Genomic DNA, 17,832 nt, shown 5'->3' with positions numbered 1-17,832 from the left:
CTCATGAAAATTCCCACCATCTCTTGTGTGACTTGAGACCCAGGCAGCCCTGCTGACCTCTGAGGAGAAGGACTCTCTTCCTAGCCATCCCTTTGCTCTTGATACAGCTATAATATAGCAGCATCCATGGAAAGAGAAATGGTGCGAATATTTAAGATTGAAGACCTTGTTTAGAACATACACTGACTTGCAAAGCATTGCCATGATTTTGTATTTAGAACTTGTGCTGTGTGGAACATGCATTAATGTATTCCATTCTTTTGTGCACTCGACTGGTTAAGTAGAATAGTACGGCACAGTGCCGGCCCTTTAGCCCACAGTGTTGTGCCAACCTATATAACCTACTCAACCTCACCTTTTTAATATACAGTATTTCTGTTTTTGCACATTTTTAAATAATCAATATACGTAATTGTTTTACTTGTTTATTTATGTTTTATTTTATTATTTCTTTCTCTCTCTCTCTCTCTCTCTCTCTCTCCTAGATTATGTATTGCATTGAACTGCTGCTAAGTTAACAAATTTCACCTCACATGTCAGTGATAATAAACCTGATTCTAATCTAACCCTTCCTTCCTCCACAGCCCATAACCCCCCATTTACCGTACATCCATGTACCTATCTAAAAGTCTCTTAAATGTCCCTAATGTATTGGCCTCTACCACCATTCCTAGCAGTACATTCCGGGCACTTACAACTCTGTTTAAAACTTCCTCTGACATCTTCCCTATACTTACCTTCTTTTAACTTAAATGGATGTTTTCTGGTATTGGCCTTTGGCACCCTGGGGAAAAAAATGCTGGTAATCAATCCATCTATGCCAAAAGGCACTGGCGGAATGCCTTTTTCAAGCCAGAAAGAGATGTTGAATTACCATATTTCTTTTCTGGATAATTCCTAGCAGGGATGCTGATTTAATCACTCACTTCCATTTGCAGAAATTCAAAGAACAATGAAATTTAATATAGTTCATCAAAAACACATATTTGATCTGTGATTCAGTTGATGTTGTAAATCTTGAGCAACTCACAAAATGGATAGTTCTGATGAAGGATCTTTGCCTGATCCATGGGTTGTTTATTACCTTCTGTCGATGCTGCCTGAACTGTAAAGTCCTCCAGCACTTTTGTGTGTTGATCGGAGATGTGAGTGGCTCATTTCAGGCAGAGGAACAGTAGAGATGCTGCAATATGCCCTGTGAGGTCCTAGGTAACATCAGCCGAAGTTCTTGATGCTCAGTGCTAATTCTTGAATGGATTTGTGACATTAAAGGGGTAGGGTATAAGAACAAAAGACATAGGAGCAGAATTAGGCCATTTGGCCCATTGAGTCTGCTCCACCGTTCCATCATGACTAATTTATTATCCCCTTTTACTCTATTCTACTGCCCTCTTCCTGTAACCTTTGATGCCCTGATTAATCAAGAACGTATCAACTTCTGCTTTAAATATACCCAATGATTTGGCCACTGAATTCCACAGATTCACTACCCTATGACTAAAGAAATTCCTCCTCATCTCTTCTAAAGGGATATCCTTGCATTCTGAAGTTGTACCCTGTAGTCCTAGACACCAAAGGGAACATCTTCTCCACATTCACTCTATCTAAGGCTTTCAATATTCATTAGTTGCAGGTGACCATTTGTTTAAATGCAGATCTTCTTCAAATTAGCAACTTAAGATCAGACATACTTTTGCTATGTTGCTTTTGATTCTTTAGAGTACATGTTAACCTAATTTACAAAACGTTTTTGCATTACAGTGAATACTCCTTAATATACCAATAAGCAGCAGTTGAACCAGGCATGAAAATCTTTGTCAATACAGATTGTCGTCTATTCCTCCAACACGTGCTCTGAAATGTATTGCTGTTTATATAAGAAATAGCAGTTAACTGATATACAGTAATTGGCTGTGGAAACTAATGTCAAATGGAAGAAAAACTTCTATTGATTGTAGTGATGTATTATCAGTGGCAATTCATCATGTGCTACAAAGAACAATGGGGTATTGTCATAGAATAGAAAGTAAGTATGTGTTGAGATCAGTGGCATGTGACCCTGCCTTAGATGATGATTCAGGGGAAAGTGTGATTAATTTGGTGAGTGATGGTTTTCTGGAAATGTTGATAAGTTATAAATTGATGGCCGTCCAGAGCCAGGTTGAGCATGTCAAGAGGTATGCAAGCCTGCTTAAAATCCATCAAGCAGGTGAGACAGCAGGTCCAAGTACCATGGTGGCATAAAATTTTCCAAAGATCTGACCCCCTAAACAACATCTTTCAAAATAGAATTCCTTCAAGCATATTAATCTCGAGGCACGAAAGAACATTTCTTGGCTTCATGGTAACCAAAGGTCATATTAGTTTTCCTCCTGGAAACAAGCTGAGGGTGTCTTCTGGACGTGACGGTGCAGGCCACAGCTGCAGAGTCAGGTCAACGCAGAGGTGTGTGAAGCCTGTCCAGTAGCCTGACAGCTACAAGATAACATCTGCTCCCGAACCTAGCTGTGTGGAACCCAAGATTCCTCTGCCACCTGTCCCACAGCAGCAGCGAGAAGAGATGGAGACAGGTCAAACCCAGGCAGATGGGACAGGCTTATTGAGGGGGGTTTGGCTGACACATAGAAGTGAACTGAGTACCAGTTGGTCCTCTGCCCTCTTTCATCTGGCTTATTGCTTAAATCGGCTAAACATCAGTTCAGTTTTTGCTCTTGGGGCTTGGCCCCGCCGCTTCAATCCACTTCAATCCACTCCAGCAATGGAAGTAGCAGCAGCATTCTCGATAGTTCAGTTAGCTGAGTCCCTTAGGAGACTGCAAAATCACTAGATTGTTTAGATGGTTCAAAAGCGACCCTCTTAAAGGGGAAATTACAGACTGTGGATTGCAGTGATTGCAGTGCAGAAAAAGTATACTTAGTGGAAAAGCTGGCAGTTTTGTGAGCAGCCAGCAGAATATTTCCAGTGCCATCCTGAATCTTCCACAAGACAAATACCAAAACATGCATCCTGTCAATATCTTAGAAGTTTCAATCAAATTGTTGTTCACTTTTCTAAATCCCAGCAAAAGCTCACTCTACCCTCTCTTTTCTCTTGAGATAAAGTCATCTGTTTCAGATGTCCGTTGATAAACCTTTCTGAACTGTTTCCAAAACATTAATATCCTTCCTTTCTTAAACAGGGAAACCCATATTGTACGCAGTGTTCCAGGTGTAGAATCAGAGTCCGGTTTATTATCGCTGTCTTGTACAGCGTGAGATTTGTTATGCGGCAACAGTATGGTCTCAGCAGTGGCCAAAATAATTAATCTTGTGGGAGCGTGGAATTGTGGACAGCAAGAAGCCGAAAGAGTTTGGAAGAGCTGGGGATGTGGTGAGGTTGGGGGTCAAAGGCCTATTTGAAGGGGTAGATGTGGGCTGACGGAGAAAGCAAGTGTTTGGAGAGTGTTTGACATGCTCTTATAAATGGTGGAAGGGCAAGAATAGAGAACGACGACATGTCTCATCTGATGAGGCGATAATATTATTTCCTTACAAGTATGGTTATTTGAGATACTTGTGTTGGTGTACTTTAAGGGACTTTTGCAAAAGAGCTCTGGAATACAAACAGCTTTTATGGTGAAACTGATGGGAAACACATAAATTAACATTAATTTATGAGTTTTCACAGACTAAAATATTTTCCTTCATAAGTGAAGGGAGACCTGTAACCATTAATTGTGGAATTCCAGCTACAGTCAAGTGGTATGAGGAACTACAGATTCACGAAAGACATGAAAACATTGGAAATTTTGCACCAGATATTACAGAAAAGTGTAAGATATTTTCAACAATTTAGCCATGAACTGAAGAGAGAGGACCAGGTGTTTCTATTGTTGCTTGGATCAAGATTTAGGAGTTAGAGATTCAGCATAGAACTGTAAGGCTGTTAAATTCATTTCCTGGGGTTAATAGTTTTGAGCAAGAAACAATTCTATTTTCTCAAATTGCTAAGTAGCTGAAATATTAAACAGGAAGGTTAGTCCATCTAATCTTTTCCTTATAGCTATTGTGCTGCCCTATGAATCTGGACTCAGATGTACAGTACATTGCATTGGGTAAGAGGCTAAAATGATCTGGAAAAATATAGATCAAAAAATCACAAGAGGTATTTGCTTGGATACAGGTTGAAAGGTTGACACAATCTGGTTTCTTCCTTCTGTGTTATAACTTTAAAGCATATCAATTTTTTGTGAAAAAAGATGATTTGACAAGACACAACAGAATACTGTATATGCCTAGAGTCTCGAACTGCTGTGTTCATGAAGAAACTTTTTAAATAATTTGCAGGAGCACAAGATATTAGAAAGTCCTATTAACAGTAATAGTTTCCAAAATTATTGTTTTGCTTTTTGGATTAGGGCTTTATTTCATTAAATCTTGTAAGAGAATAAACAGGGCCTCAATTTAATGTCTCATCCAAATGGTGGAACTTGAAAGGGGACTTTTCTCTTATTTTCTTGTATACTCTGAATGCAGCGTAGTGTAAATTGCTATGTAATTAACAAATTTTGCAGTTGGGATTAAATTACATACTTAATGAGATGTATATTTTTATTTCATCATGAAAACCTTGCATGAACCAACTGGTATTTGGTAAAATTGACACTGAGTCGGCCCATCAGAGCTTTCAGCATAATAATCAACATATAATTAACCCTGAAATTGTGAACGGTTAGATTTATACTAAATTTGTCATAAAAATAGAAGTGGAAGCTACTGTAAAGAGCTGCTGGAAGTGCTATGGGCATGACAAATCTCACAAGCCCAAGAATATGTGTGTTTAATGTACTTTGAATTTTAAAATTGACTTTGGGTTAATTCTTGAAGTTAGTGGCTGCATTTTAGCAGTTTAGGACGAAGTTAAAGAAACTGTGTTTGCTTAACTTTATATATTTGAATTGTGCTGACCTTGCTTTTTGGATTAATGTCGTCAAATCTTTTTATGAGCTCCTCTGAGAGAATAGATAGGCCCTTAATTTGATGTCTCGTCCAAAAGGTAGAACGCGGAAAAGGAGCATTATTGAATTGAATTTTGATTATAGATTATGAGGTAAAATTCCAGAACCCACAACTTTCTAACCTGCAAGGATGGTACAACCACTCTTGTAACAGAGTTTACCACATTAGCTATGTTGAACTTGGTCCCTGCAGTCAGCCCTGACGCAGCAAGGGTAGTACCATTTACACCAAATCTAAAAAGCTATGCCCTAACCTTGCTTAATTTGTATGTCACAATCTGAGTATACACATCTTTTATTGTGTTATTTTGAAGGTGCTCATTCTACTTGAAATATGATAAAATAGACTATAAGACATGGGAGCAGAATTAGACCATTTGGCCCATCATGTCTGCTCCGTCATTTCATCATGGCTGATCTAGTTCCTTCTCAGACCCATTCTCCTGTCTTGTCCCTGTAACCTTTCATACCCTGACTAATCAAGAACCTATCAACTTGCCTTAAATACGCCCAATAACCTGGCCTTCACAACCACATATGGCAAAGAATTCCACAGCTTCACCACCCTCTGGCTAAAGAAATTCCTCCTGATCTCGGTTCTAAATGGATTTTCTCTATTCTGAGGCTGTGCCCTGGGTTCTAGACTCCCTCACCATAAGAAGCATCCTCTCCACATCCAACATATCTAGGCCTTTCAACATTTGACAGCTTTCAATGAGATCCCCTCCCTCCCACTTCATTCTCCTAAATTCCAGCAAGTAAAGGCCCAGAGACATCAATTAGAAACCATAGAAAACCATAGAAAAACTACAGCACAGAAACAGGCCTTTTGGCCCTTCTTGGCTGTGCCGAACCATTTTCTGCCTAGTCCCACTGACCTGCACACGGACCATATCCCTCCATACACCTCCCATCCATGTATCTGTCCAATTTATTCTTAAATGTTAAAAAAAAAAAGAACCCGCATTAACCACCTTGTCTGGCAGCTCATTCCACACTCCCACCACTCTCTGTGTGAAGAAGCCCCCCCTAATGTTCCCTTTGAACTTTTCCCCTTTCACCCTTAACCCATGTCCTCTGGTTTTTCTCTCCCCTTGCCTCCGTGGAAAAAGCCTGCTTGCATTCACTCTATCTATACCCATCATGATTTTATATACCTCTATCAAATCTCCCCTATTCTTCTACGCTCCAGGGAATAAAGTCCTAACCTATTCAACCTTTCTCTGTAACTGAGTTTTTCAAGTCCCGGCAACATCCTTGTAAACCTTCTCTGTACTCTTTCAATCTTATTTATATCCTTCCTGTAATTTGGTGACCAAAACTGAACATAATGCTCCAGATTCGGCCTCACCAATGCCTTTTACAACCTCATCGTAACAATCCAGCTCTTATACTCAATACCTTGATTAATAATAGCCAATGTACCAAAAGCTCTCTTTACGACCCTATCTACCTGTGACGCCACTTTTAGGGAATTTTGTATCTGTATTCCCAGATCCCTCTATTCTACTGCACTCCTCAGTACCTTACCATTTACCCTGTATGTTCTACCTTGGTTTGTCCTTCCAAAGTGCAATACCTCACACTTGTCAGTATTAAACTCCATCTGCCATTTTTCAGCCCAGTTTTTCAGCTGGTCCAAGTCCCTCTGCCAGCTTTGAAAACCTTCCTCACTGTCCACTACACCTCCAATCTTTGTATCATCAGCAAATTCGCTGATCCGGTTTACCACATTATCATCCAGATCATTAATATAGATGACAAATAACAATGGACCCAGCACTGATCCCTGTGGCACACCACTAGTCACAGGCCTCCACCCTGAGAAGCAATCCTCTACTACCACTCTTTGGCTTCTTCCATTAAGCCAATGTCTAATCTAATTTACCACCTCTCCATGTATACCTAGCGACTGAATTTTCCTAACTAACCTCCCATGCGGGACCTTGTCAAAGGCCTTACTGAAGTCCATGTAGACAACATCCACTGCCTACCCTTCATCCTGGTAACCTCCTCGAAAAACTCCAATAGATTGGTCAAACATGACCTGCCACGCACAAAGCCATGTTGACTCTCCCTAATAAGTCCCTGTCTATCCAAATGCTTGTAGATTCTGTCTCTTAGTACTCCCTCCAATAACTTACCTACTACCGACGTCAAACTTAACAGCCTATAATTTCCCGGATTACTTTTCTATCCTTTTTTAAACAACGGAACAACATGAGCCATTCTCCAATCCTCCGGCACCTCACCCGTAGACACCGACATTTTAAATATATTTGTCAGGGCCCCTGCGATTTCAACACTAGTCTCCTTCAAGGTCCGAGGGAATACCCTGTCAGATCCTGGGGATTTATCCACTTTAATTTTCCTCAAGATAGCAAGCACCTCCTCCTTTTCAATCTGTACAGTTTCCATTATCTCACTACTTGTTTCCCTTAATTCCATAGACTTCATGCTAGTTTCCTTAGTAAATACAGACGCAAAAAACCCATTTAGGATCTCCCCCACTTCTTTTGGTTCCGCACATAGCCAACCACTCTGATCTTCAAGAGGACCAACTTTATCCCTTACAATCCTTTTACTCTTAATATATCTGTAAAAGCTCTTTGGATTATCCTTCACATTGACTGCCAAGGCAACCTCATGTCTTCTTTTAGCCCTCCTGATTTCCTTCTTAAGTATTTTCTTGCACTTTTTATACTCCTCAAGCACCTGATTTACTCCCTGTTTCCTATATGTGTCATACAACTCTCTCTTCTTTATCAGAGTTGCAATATCCCTTGAGAACCAAGGTTCCTTATTCCTATTCACTTTGCCATTAATCCTGACAGGAACATACAAGCTCTGCACTCTCAAAATTTCTCCTTTGAAGGCTTCCCACTTACCGATCACATCCTTGCCAGAGAACAACCTGTCCCAATCCACGCTTTTTAGATCCTTTCTCATTTCTTCAAATTTGGCCACCTTCCAGTTTAGAACCTCAACCCGAGGACCAGATCTATCGTTATCCATGATCAAGTTGAAACTAATGGTGTTATGATCACTGGAACCAAAGTGCTCCCCTACACATACTTCTGTCACTTGTCCTAACTCATTTACTAATAGGAGATCTAATATTGCATCCCCTCTAGTTGGTACCTCTATATATTGATTTAGAAAACTTTCCTGAACACATTTTACAAACTCTAACCCATCTAGACCCCTAACAGTATGGGGGTCCCAATCAATATGTGGAAAATTAAAATCCCCTACCACCACAACTTTGTTTCCTGCAGTTGACTGCTCTCTCTCTGCAGATTTGCTCCTCCAATTCTCACTGACTATTGGGTGGTCTATAATACAACCCCACTAATGTGGCCATACCTTTCCTGTTTCTCAGCTCCACCCATAAGGACTCAGTAGACAAGCCCTCTAATCTGTCCTACCTGAGCACTGCTGTAACATTTTCCCTGACAAGCAATGCTACCCCCTCCCCCCCACCTTTCATTCTTCTGCCTCTATCACATCTGAAACATCGGAACCCTGGAATATTAAGCTGCCAATCCTGCCCCTCCTGTAGCCAAGTTTCACTAATTGCTATAACGTCATAATTCCACGTGTCAATCCACGCCCTCAACTCGTCTGCCTTCCCCGCAATACTCCTAGCATTGAAATATATACACCTCAGAAGATTATTACCACCACTCACAACCGTTCTATTTGCGGCTTTGCTTGAACTTTTGACATCATTTATTTTCACCCCAGCCCCACTGTCAGCTCTGGCACTCTGGTTCCCATCCCCCTGCAAATCTACTTTAAACCCTCCCTGATAGCACTAACAAACCTCCCTGAAAGGATATTGGTCCCCTTGTAGTTCAAGTGTAACCCGTCTCTCTTGTACAGGTCCCACCTGCCCCAGAAGAGGTCCCAATGATCCTGAAATCTGAAACCCTGCCCCCTATACCAGTTCCTCAGCCACTTGTTCATCCTCCAGTGCATCCTATTCCTACCCTCACTGGCACCTAGCACAGGTAGCAATCCTGAGATTACCACCCTCGAGGTCCTGCTTTTCAACTTCCTACCAAACTCTCTGTACTCACTCTCCAGGACCTCCTCACTCTTCCTTGCTATGTCATTGGTACCGATGTGCACCATGACATCTGGCTGATCACCCTCCCACTTGAGAATGTCATGCAAGCAATCAGAGACATCCTTGACCCTGGCACCCAGGAGGCAACAAACCATCCTGGATTCTCTGTCACGACCACAGAACCTCCTATCTGCACCTCTAACTATCGAGTCCCCTATCACTACTGCTGTCCTCTTTTTCCACCCTCCCTTCTGCACTGTAGAACCAGACTCAGCGCCAGAGATTTGGCTGCTGCAGCTTGTAAGTCATCCCCCCCAACGGTATCCAATGCGGTATACTTGTTGAGGAGAATGGCCACAGGGGAACCCTGCTCTGCCTGCCCTTTCCTCTTCCCTCGCCTGAAAGTGGCCCAATTTCCTGTGCTCTGCTCCTGTGGCGTAACTACCTCCCTGTAGCTACTATCTATAATCTCCTCATTCTCCTGAATGATCCGGAGGTTATCCAGCTCCTGCTCCAGTTCCCGAACGCGGTTTGTTAGGAGCTGCAGCTGGATGCACTTCTTGCAGGTGTTGTTGTCAGGGACACCGTAGGGCTCCCTGACTTCCCACATCCTGCAAGAGGAGCATTCCAACATCCTGCCTGTCATTCTCTCTACTCTAAACAAACTGAACAAAAAACTTACCAGAACCTACCCTGGCCTCTGCCTTTTCTCGCCGAAGCCTGTTGAGCCAAAGCTGTCCCACTGTGCTCCCTCTCACTCCGCTGCCCACTGTATATGGTGGTCTGTTTTTAAACCTTGGCGCGCTACGTCACGCGCCTGCGCAGTGCAGGCCCTTCTCCCCAAGCAGTGTTTTTTAAAAAAAAAGAAAAATGAAGAAAAGAAAAAAAATTGCTCCTCATACAATCAGTATTTCATTTGCGGAATCATTCTCGTGAACCTCCTCTGCTCCCTCTGAAATGTCAGCACATCCTTTTATAAGAAAGGGGCCCAACACTACCCACAATACTCCCAATATAAGTGAGGCCTCACCAGTGCCTTATAAGGTCTCAACATTGCTGTATATATTCTACTCCTCTCAAAATGAATGCTAACATTTCATTTGTCTTCCTCACCATCAACTTAACCTGCAAATTAAACTTTAAGGAATACTACACGAGGACTCCCAAGTCCTTTTGTACCTTAGAGTTTTGAATTTTCCCTCATTTAGAAAATGGTCTGTGCGTTTATTCCTTCTATCAAAGTGCATGACTGTATACTTCCTCGCACGGTATTTCATCTACCACTTTGCCCATTCTCCTAATCCGTTTAAGTACTTCTGCAGCCTCTCTGGTTTCTCAGCCTATCCACCTATCTTCGTATAGTCCACAGACCTGGTCACAAAGTCATCAATTCTGACATCCAAATCATTGATGTACAACCTAAAAAGAAGTGGCCCCAACACCAACCCCTGTGGAACACCGAGTAAATCACTGGCAAGCCAGTCAGGAAGGTGCCCTTTATTTATACTCTTTGCCTCCTGCCCATCACCGAATACACTATCCATGGTCATTCTAATTCCGCAAGATTTAATTGCATTTAAACTTTGCATGTTTGAAAGTGAAATTTAGGTTGTTGAACTAATCTGCAACACCTTGACATTTTGCAGGTATGCCAACTTTTACCCGAATCCCTGTGGATCAGATTGGAATATCTGGAGGAGTGGCTTCATTTGTGTGCCAAGCTGCGGCAGAGCCTAAACCACGTATCACGTGGATGAAGAAAGGGAAGAAAGTCAGTTCCCAGCGCTTTGAGGTAAAAAATTTACAATTCAAGTACAGAGGCTCCCTGGGTTATGAATGACCTGATTTCCAGAAATCTAATTTTACACAAATTCTCCCATACATTTTAAAGCATTTTCAATTTTATATTAGTAATAATGTTTTTTCACTATTAATGACTGGGTACGGTATGTAGTCCAATTATAGATGATGTTAGGCTGATTATTCAATGAGGTCAAAGAATTATGGGAAGAGTATATGAAGTGATACGAGAATGGTTATTATAGAAAATGCATGTTCTGGTTTATTGAGAAATTACATAACTTGGGACTGCTTGTAGAGCAATTAATTTGAAAACTGCCTTTTACCTAATTAATACTTTTAAGTTTTATATCTCATTGATACCTGAGCTGTGGCTGATGCTGGTAAAGTCAGGCACTCTCAGTTCCTTATGGCACAGTATTGTATTGAACACCACCTTTCCCAGTTGTCCTTTATAGAACTGTATATCCACTAATGGGAGAAACTAACTTTTATAGCTTTGTGTAATGACCGAGAGAAATATTTGCTGAGTAGCTCCTCATACAAAGCAAATAAGCCGATCTTTGCTGATTACTTGGTGTTGTGAAGAATTATTAATAGTGGAGAAAAATCTTTAGGACTCTCATTCTTTACCTCTTCCATAACTTCAGCATTCAATTATATCTTCTTTAATTGATTTTTCAGGTTATAGAATTCGATGATGGCACTGGTTCAGTGCTAAGAATTCAACCATTAAGGGCACCACGAGATGAAGCAATTTATGAATGTACAGCTACAAATAGTATTGGGGAGATAACAACAAGTGCCAAGTTAACAGTGCTATCAGGTAATCAACTTGTTTTTTTCTCCTTTTATGTAGCACTTTGTTAATAGATGCAATATCAAATCTTATTTTGGTATCAGTCAATGTGTTGGTGAGTATAGTTGTCAACCTATAAAGGGATGTGCATATTTAGTGATTTTTTAAAAAATTCTGTGTTATAAGAAAAAAAATACAGGAGCTTTTAAGAACAGGAATTATAATGAAAACAATGGAAAATAACGAAGATTTATATGCTCTAATTTCTGTGCTGAATGTTACAAATAATCTTCATTTCTTCTTCATAAACTTCTATTGAAAAATAGTCTTGAGCAATTATATCTGAGAATTTGGAATAGTGGGAAGATAGGACAGGAAAAGACTTGTGCAGTGAACATGTTAGTTCTTAAGAAAGGTAAGACCAGGTATTGAGGTGATTAAAGAAGGGACAAAGATACAAAGGGGAGTTGAAAAAGCAGTGATACCTTTGGAATGCTAAAATGAATTGGACAAGAAACATGTTTGACTCTGCTAGTAAAGGAGGATGTTACTTCATTGAATATGAAGCTACAGGGATGGAAGACAAGGAAAAAACAGCAGCTTGGAGAATTACTTGCAATTCTAGCTTGAAGAACACACTGCAAAGGTGCTTGAAATGATGTCAGTATAATTAAGAGTCCACGACATCAGAGGAAGGAAAACAGAATAAGTGAAGTAGGATTTTGTACCTCTTTCACCTTGAATTTATATTTATGAGTTCTATCACTGAGACCTAATTTTGTACAGCTGTACTTATTAAATTCCTAATACCTTTATTTGAAAATAATCTGTCATTTTCAGATTTAAAATTGAGGGATGAGCATTCATCAATTAATATTTCTGGTAGAAAGTTTCTGACTATTACACATCTACGAAGTACATTTTTTTTCCTGGAACGTAGCGTAAGAAAAGTAGGAGGAATTGGTCCTGAAACTTGCAGAGGAAACTCAGAAAATCAGTGAGATAATGACTTTCATCTTCCTCATCCTTTTTGACCTATTCCCTACACTCACTTGTAATCCAAAAATCTAATGGTCAAGTAATGCAGAGGTCCCCAACCACTGGGCCGCAAAGCATGTGCTACCGGGCCACGAGGAAACGATATGAGTCAGCTGCACCTTTCCTCATTCCCTGTCCTGCATTGTTAAACTTGAACATAGGGTTGCCAACTGTCTCGTATTTCCCCCGCTAAGGTAGAGCGTTCCTATGAAACCTTTCGTGCCGAAATGGCGTAAAGCGAAGAAGCAATTACCATTAATTTATATGCGAAAAAGTTTTGAGCCAAAAAATAACCTACCAAATCATACCAAATAACACACAAAACCTAAAATAACACTAACATATGGTAAGAGCAGGAATGATATGATAAATACACAGCCTATATAAAGTAGAAATAATGTATGTACTGTATAGTCGGGAAGATTAAGCTAAAACCGATTTGTGGGAAAAGAATCGGCACATACACGCATGCGCACGTCATGCATGTGCATACAGGTGACCACGCAAGGCTTCATGGTCATGGTAGTCTTTATGGAGTAAACACAAATGTCCCAGGATTTGACATTTGTCCCTTATTTGGGAGTGAGAAAATTGGCAACCCTAACTGTAAAAGACATGTTGAGGTGAGTTTAACCTTACTTGAACACCCCCCCACCGCCCCAGGTCGGCTGGTCTGCAAGAATATTGTCAATATTAAACCGGTCCGTGGTGCACAAAAGGTTGGGGACCCCTGAAGTAATGGATATATTCATGCTTCCAGAACCCTTCACAGTAGAGAATTCCAAATATTTACAACCTAATGTTTAAAGAAATGCATCCATTTTTTTTCCTTGTCCAATTTTGGCCATAATTCTCTAATTGCACATACTGTAAAACAGTGGGGTTTCTCTTTCCTTGCACTCTAGTTTTTATTATAGCTTGAAAGGTTCAAGCAAATTAACAACTAACATTCAACAGTCCAGAGATTCTCTGTAATCTTGATTTATAATTAATCTCCTTGAATTTGGGTATCATTCTGGTAAAACAATGTTGCAGTCCATTGAGCTGCTTGTACTCTGTGTGGTCTGGCAAGGTCATTGCTTATTTTTGTTCACTATCTCTGCTTTGTTCACATACAGTGCCTATTAAAACATGAAAACTTTGAATTATTTTACAACATTGAATCACAGTGGATTTAATTTGGCTATTTTTGTGTCAAAGTGAAAACAGATCTCTACAAACTGACCTAAAATATTTACAAATAATAACAACTAAATAATTGATTGCATAAGTATTTACTCCCTTTAATATGACACACCAGATCATCACTGGTGCAGCCAATTGGTTTCCGAAGTCACACAATTCGGTAAATGGAGATCACCCGTGAGCAGTCAAGGTGTTTCAATTGATTGTAGTAAAAATACACCTGTATCAGGAAGGCCCAACAGCTACTCAGTCAATATCCTGGCAAAAACTACACCATGGAGACAAAAGAACACCCCACACAAAATGCTGGTGGAACTCTGCAGGCCAGGCAGCATCTATTGGAAGAGGTACAGTCGATATTTCGAGCCAAGACCCTTCGTCAAGACTAACTGAAAGAAGAGATAATAAGAGATTTGAGAGGGGGAGGGGGAGATCGAAAATGATAGGAGAAAACAGGAGAGGGAGGGATGGAGCTAAGAGCTGGAAAGTTGATTGGCAAAAGCGATACAAGGCTGGAGAAGGGAGAGGATCATGGGACGGGAAGCTTAGGGGGAAAGAAAGTGGGGGGGGGTGGAGCCCGGAGGAAGATGGAGAGCAGGCAAGGAGTTATAGTAAGAGGGACAGAGGGAGAAAAAAGAGAGAGAAAAAAAGGGGAAAATAATAAATAAATAAATGAATGAATGAATAAGGGATCCGGTAAGAAGGGGAGGAGGGGCATTAACGGAAGTTCGAGAAGTCAGTGTCCATGCCATCAGACTGGAGGCTACCCAGATGGAATATTAGGTGGTGTTCCTCCAACCTGAGTGTGGCTTCATCTTGAAAGTAGAGGAGGCCTTAGGCTTCCTGTCCCATGATCCTCTCCCTTCTCCAGCCTTGTATCCCTTTTGCCAATCAACTTTCCAGCTCTTAGCTCCATCCCTCCCCCTCCTGCCTTCTCCTATCATTTCGGATCTCCCTCTCCCCCTCCCCCTCCCACTTTCAAATCTCTTACTATCTCTTCTTTCAGTTAGTCCTGACGAAGGGTCTTGGCCCGAAACGTGGAGTGTACCTCTTCCAATAAATGCTGCCTGGCCTGCTGCGTTCCACGAGCATTTTGTGTGTGTTGCTTGAATTTCCAGCATCTGCAGATTTCCTCATGTTTGCGTTTTTAAAAGAACAGCCCAGGCAACTTTTTGAAAAGATTATTGAAAAGCACAAGTCAGGAGATGGATATAAGGAAATTTCCAGGTCACTGAATATCCCTTGGAGTACAGTTAAGTCAATCATCAGGAAATGGAAAGAATATGGCACAGCTATAAATCTGCCTACAGCAGCCCATCCTCAAAAACTGAGTGACCTTGCAAGAAGGAGACAAGTGAGGGTGGCCACCAAGAGACCTGTGGCAACTCTGGAGGAGTTACAAGCTTCAGTGGCTGAGATGGGAGAGACTGTGCATACAAAAACTGTTGCCTGGGTGCTTCACCAGTCACAGCTTTCTGGGACAGTGACAAAGAGAAAGCCACTGTGGGGAAGAAAAACTCACATGAAATCACAGCTAGAGTTTGCCAGAAGGCATGTCGGAGACTCTGAAGTCAGCTGGAAGAAGGTTCTGTGGTCTGATGAAACCAAAATTGAGCTTTTTGGTGATCAGACTAAACGCTATGTTTTCTGTAAGCCAAACACCACACAACATTAAAAACACATCATCTCTACCGTGAACCATGGTGGTGTATGCGTCATGCTGTGGGGATGCTTCACTGCAGCAGGCCCTGGAAGGCAGAGGGTAAAATGAATGCAGCAAAATACAAGGAAATACTGGAGGCAAACCTGGAGATGTTTGCAAGAGAACTGTGACTTGGGAGAAGATTTGTTCACCAGCAAGACAATGACCCCAAGCATGAAGCCAAAGCTACAGAGGAATGGCTTAAAAACAACAAAGTTAATGTCTTGGAGTGGCCAAGTTAGAGTCCAGACCTCAATCCAATTGAGAATTTGTGACTGGACTTGAAAATGGGTGTTCCCTCATGATCCCCATGCAATCTGACAGAGCTTGAGTGGTTTTGTAAAGAATGGGGAAGAATTGCAGTGTCCAGATGATCAAAGCTGACAGACAACTATCCACACAGACTGAAGGCTGTAATTGCCACCAAAGGTGGATCTACTAAATACTGACTGGAAGGGGGTGAATACCTATGCAAACAATCATTTTGTATTTTTTAATATATTTGTAATTAATTTAGATCACTTTGTAGAAATTGTTTTCACTTTGACACGAAAGAGTCTTTTTCTATTGATCAGTATCAAAAACACCTAATTAAATGCACTGTCATTCAATGTTGTAAAACAATAAGACATGAGAACTTCCAAGGGAAGAGGGTGAATACTTTTAATAGGCACAATACATTAATATTACAACTGGAAATTTTTATTTATGAATCACATGCTCCTTTCTCTCCCCCCCCCCACAGTAGAGCCCCCAAAAAGGGAAAGTTGTAAAGTGTGAAAAGCTAAAATTCAAAAACTGACATATCAGTATTTTCATCTCCCTTTGCTCAGCACTTGATTGAACCACCTCTCACAGCTATTACAGCCAGAGTCTTTTTGGATAAGTCCCTATTAGCTTAGCACAATTTGAAGACGCTTCCTTGCAAAATAGTTGGGGAGTGGTGGTGCCAGAGGTGTTCGATTGGGTTATGGTCAGGACTCTGACTAGCCACTCAAGGACATCAGTTTTCTTCATCTGAAACCAATCCATGATTGCTGTAGCAGTGTATTTTGGGTAGTTGTCCTACTGAAAGAAAACTTTCTCCCCCGTTTAAGGTTTCTGGGGGACGCTAGCAGATTTTTATCCGGAATCTCTCACTATCTAGCAGCATTCACCTTCCCATCAATCCTGACCAAATAGCCAGTCCCTGTTGCTGATAACCATCCCCATAGCTTGATGCTTCCTCCACCATACTTTACAGCAGGGATGATGTTACCTGGTAGATGCATAGTACGAGGGGTCATTGATAAGTTCATGGCCTAAGGTAGAAGGAGTCGATCTGAGAAAACCTCGCACATTTATTTTTCCTACATTTACACACTTAGTCCAGCGGTCGTGGAGCATACGGATCTCTTCTTTGTAGAAGTCGGCGTCTTGGAACTCCAGAAAGTGGACCACAACAAGGGTGATTGATAAGTTTGTGACCTAAAGTAGAAGGAAATGAGGAGAAACTTCAAACTTTCTGCATTTTCATTCAAGGAGTTGAGCTGCACGTGCATGTAACAAGAGCTGTATAACTCATCTTCTTCTACCTTAGGCCACGAAATTATCAATCAACCCTACTGTGAACCACTTCTACAAAGAAGGGATCATATGCTCCACGACCGCTGGACTAAGTGTGTACATGTGGGAGGGAACTATGTTGAAAAATAAATGTGCTAGGTTTTCTGAAATTGACTCCTTCTACCTTAGGCCACGAAGTTATCAATCACCCCTCGTATTGTATTTACGCCACATAGCGTTTTGTGTTCAGGCCAAAAATTTACACTTTACTCTCATCCGACCTCTAGATCTCCTTCCACATCTTCAGAGTATCTTCTAAGTGATGCTTTGCAAAGTCTTTATGGGCAAGGATGTATTTTTTTTGCCAGGGATTCTTCCTTGCCACTCTTCCATACATACTGGACTTATTCCTTAAACTGCTGGAGAACAGTGCGGAAAGAACAGGTGCTGTTTTCTCCCAGTAGGGATTAGTTTTCAATTCCAAGTGCTCCTGCCACGTTTTGTCACCCTGCAACTTTATCCTTTATCCATAATCTTTTTATATTATGGAGGACAGCACGTGTATAAATGTCTCTCGCCAGCAGACTTCATCATGATCATCATGACTCCAGTATTTCTACTATTCTTAAATGTTTCTTAATTGTACATAGGATTTTTTTGTGTTCTATCACTGAGCAGCAGTGAACCATCTGATT

General features: G+C 41.1%; 1 protein-coding gene across 3 annotated transcripts in view; it reads left to right on the top strand.

Annotated features, from left to right (window-relative positions):
• The window catches only part of ptprfa (protein tyrosine phosphatase receptor type Fa), a 364,603-nt gene that overhangs the window by 135,048 nt on the left and 211,723 nt on the right, over nt 1–17,832 (top strand). For all 3 annotated transcript variants that reach the window (XM_063064557.1, XM_063064555.1, XM_063064556.1), the window contains exons 3-4: nt 10,715–10,860; nt 11,553–11,694. In XM_063064557.1, coding sequence (XP_062920627.1) covers nt 10,715–10,860; nt 11,553–11,694 — 288 coding nt within the window. The remainder of the gene's footprint in view (nt 1–10,714; nt 10,861–11,552; nt 11,695–17,832) is intronic.

This window comes from Mobula hypostoma, chromosome 12 (genome assembly GCF_963921235.1).
Source record: "Mobula hypostoma chromosome 12, sMobHyp1.1, whole genome shotgun sequence".
NCBI classification, from domain to species: Eukaryota; Metazoa; Chordata; class Chondrichthyes; order Myliobatiformes; family Myliobatidae; genus Mobula; species Mobula hypostoma.
Note: the sequence above shows the minus strand (reverse complement) of the source record. Positions and strands in the feature narration are given on the sequence as shown.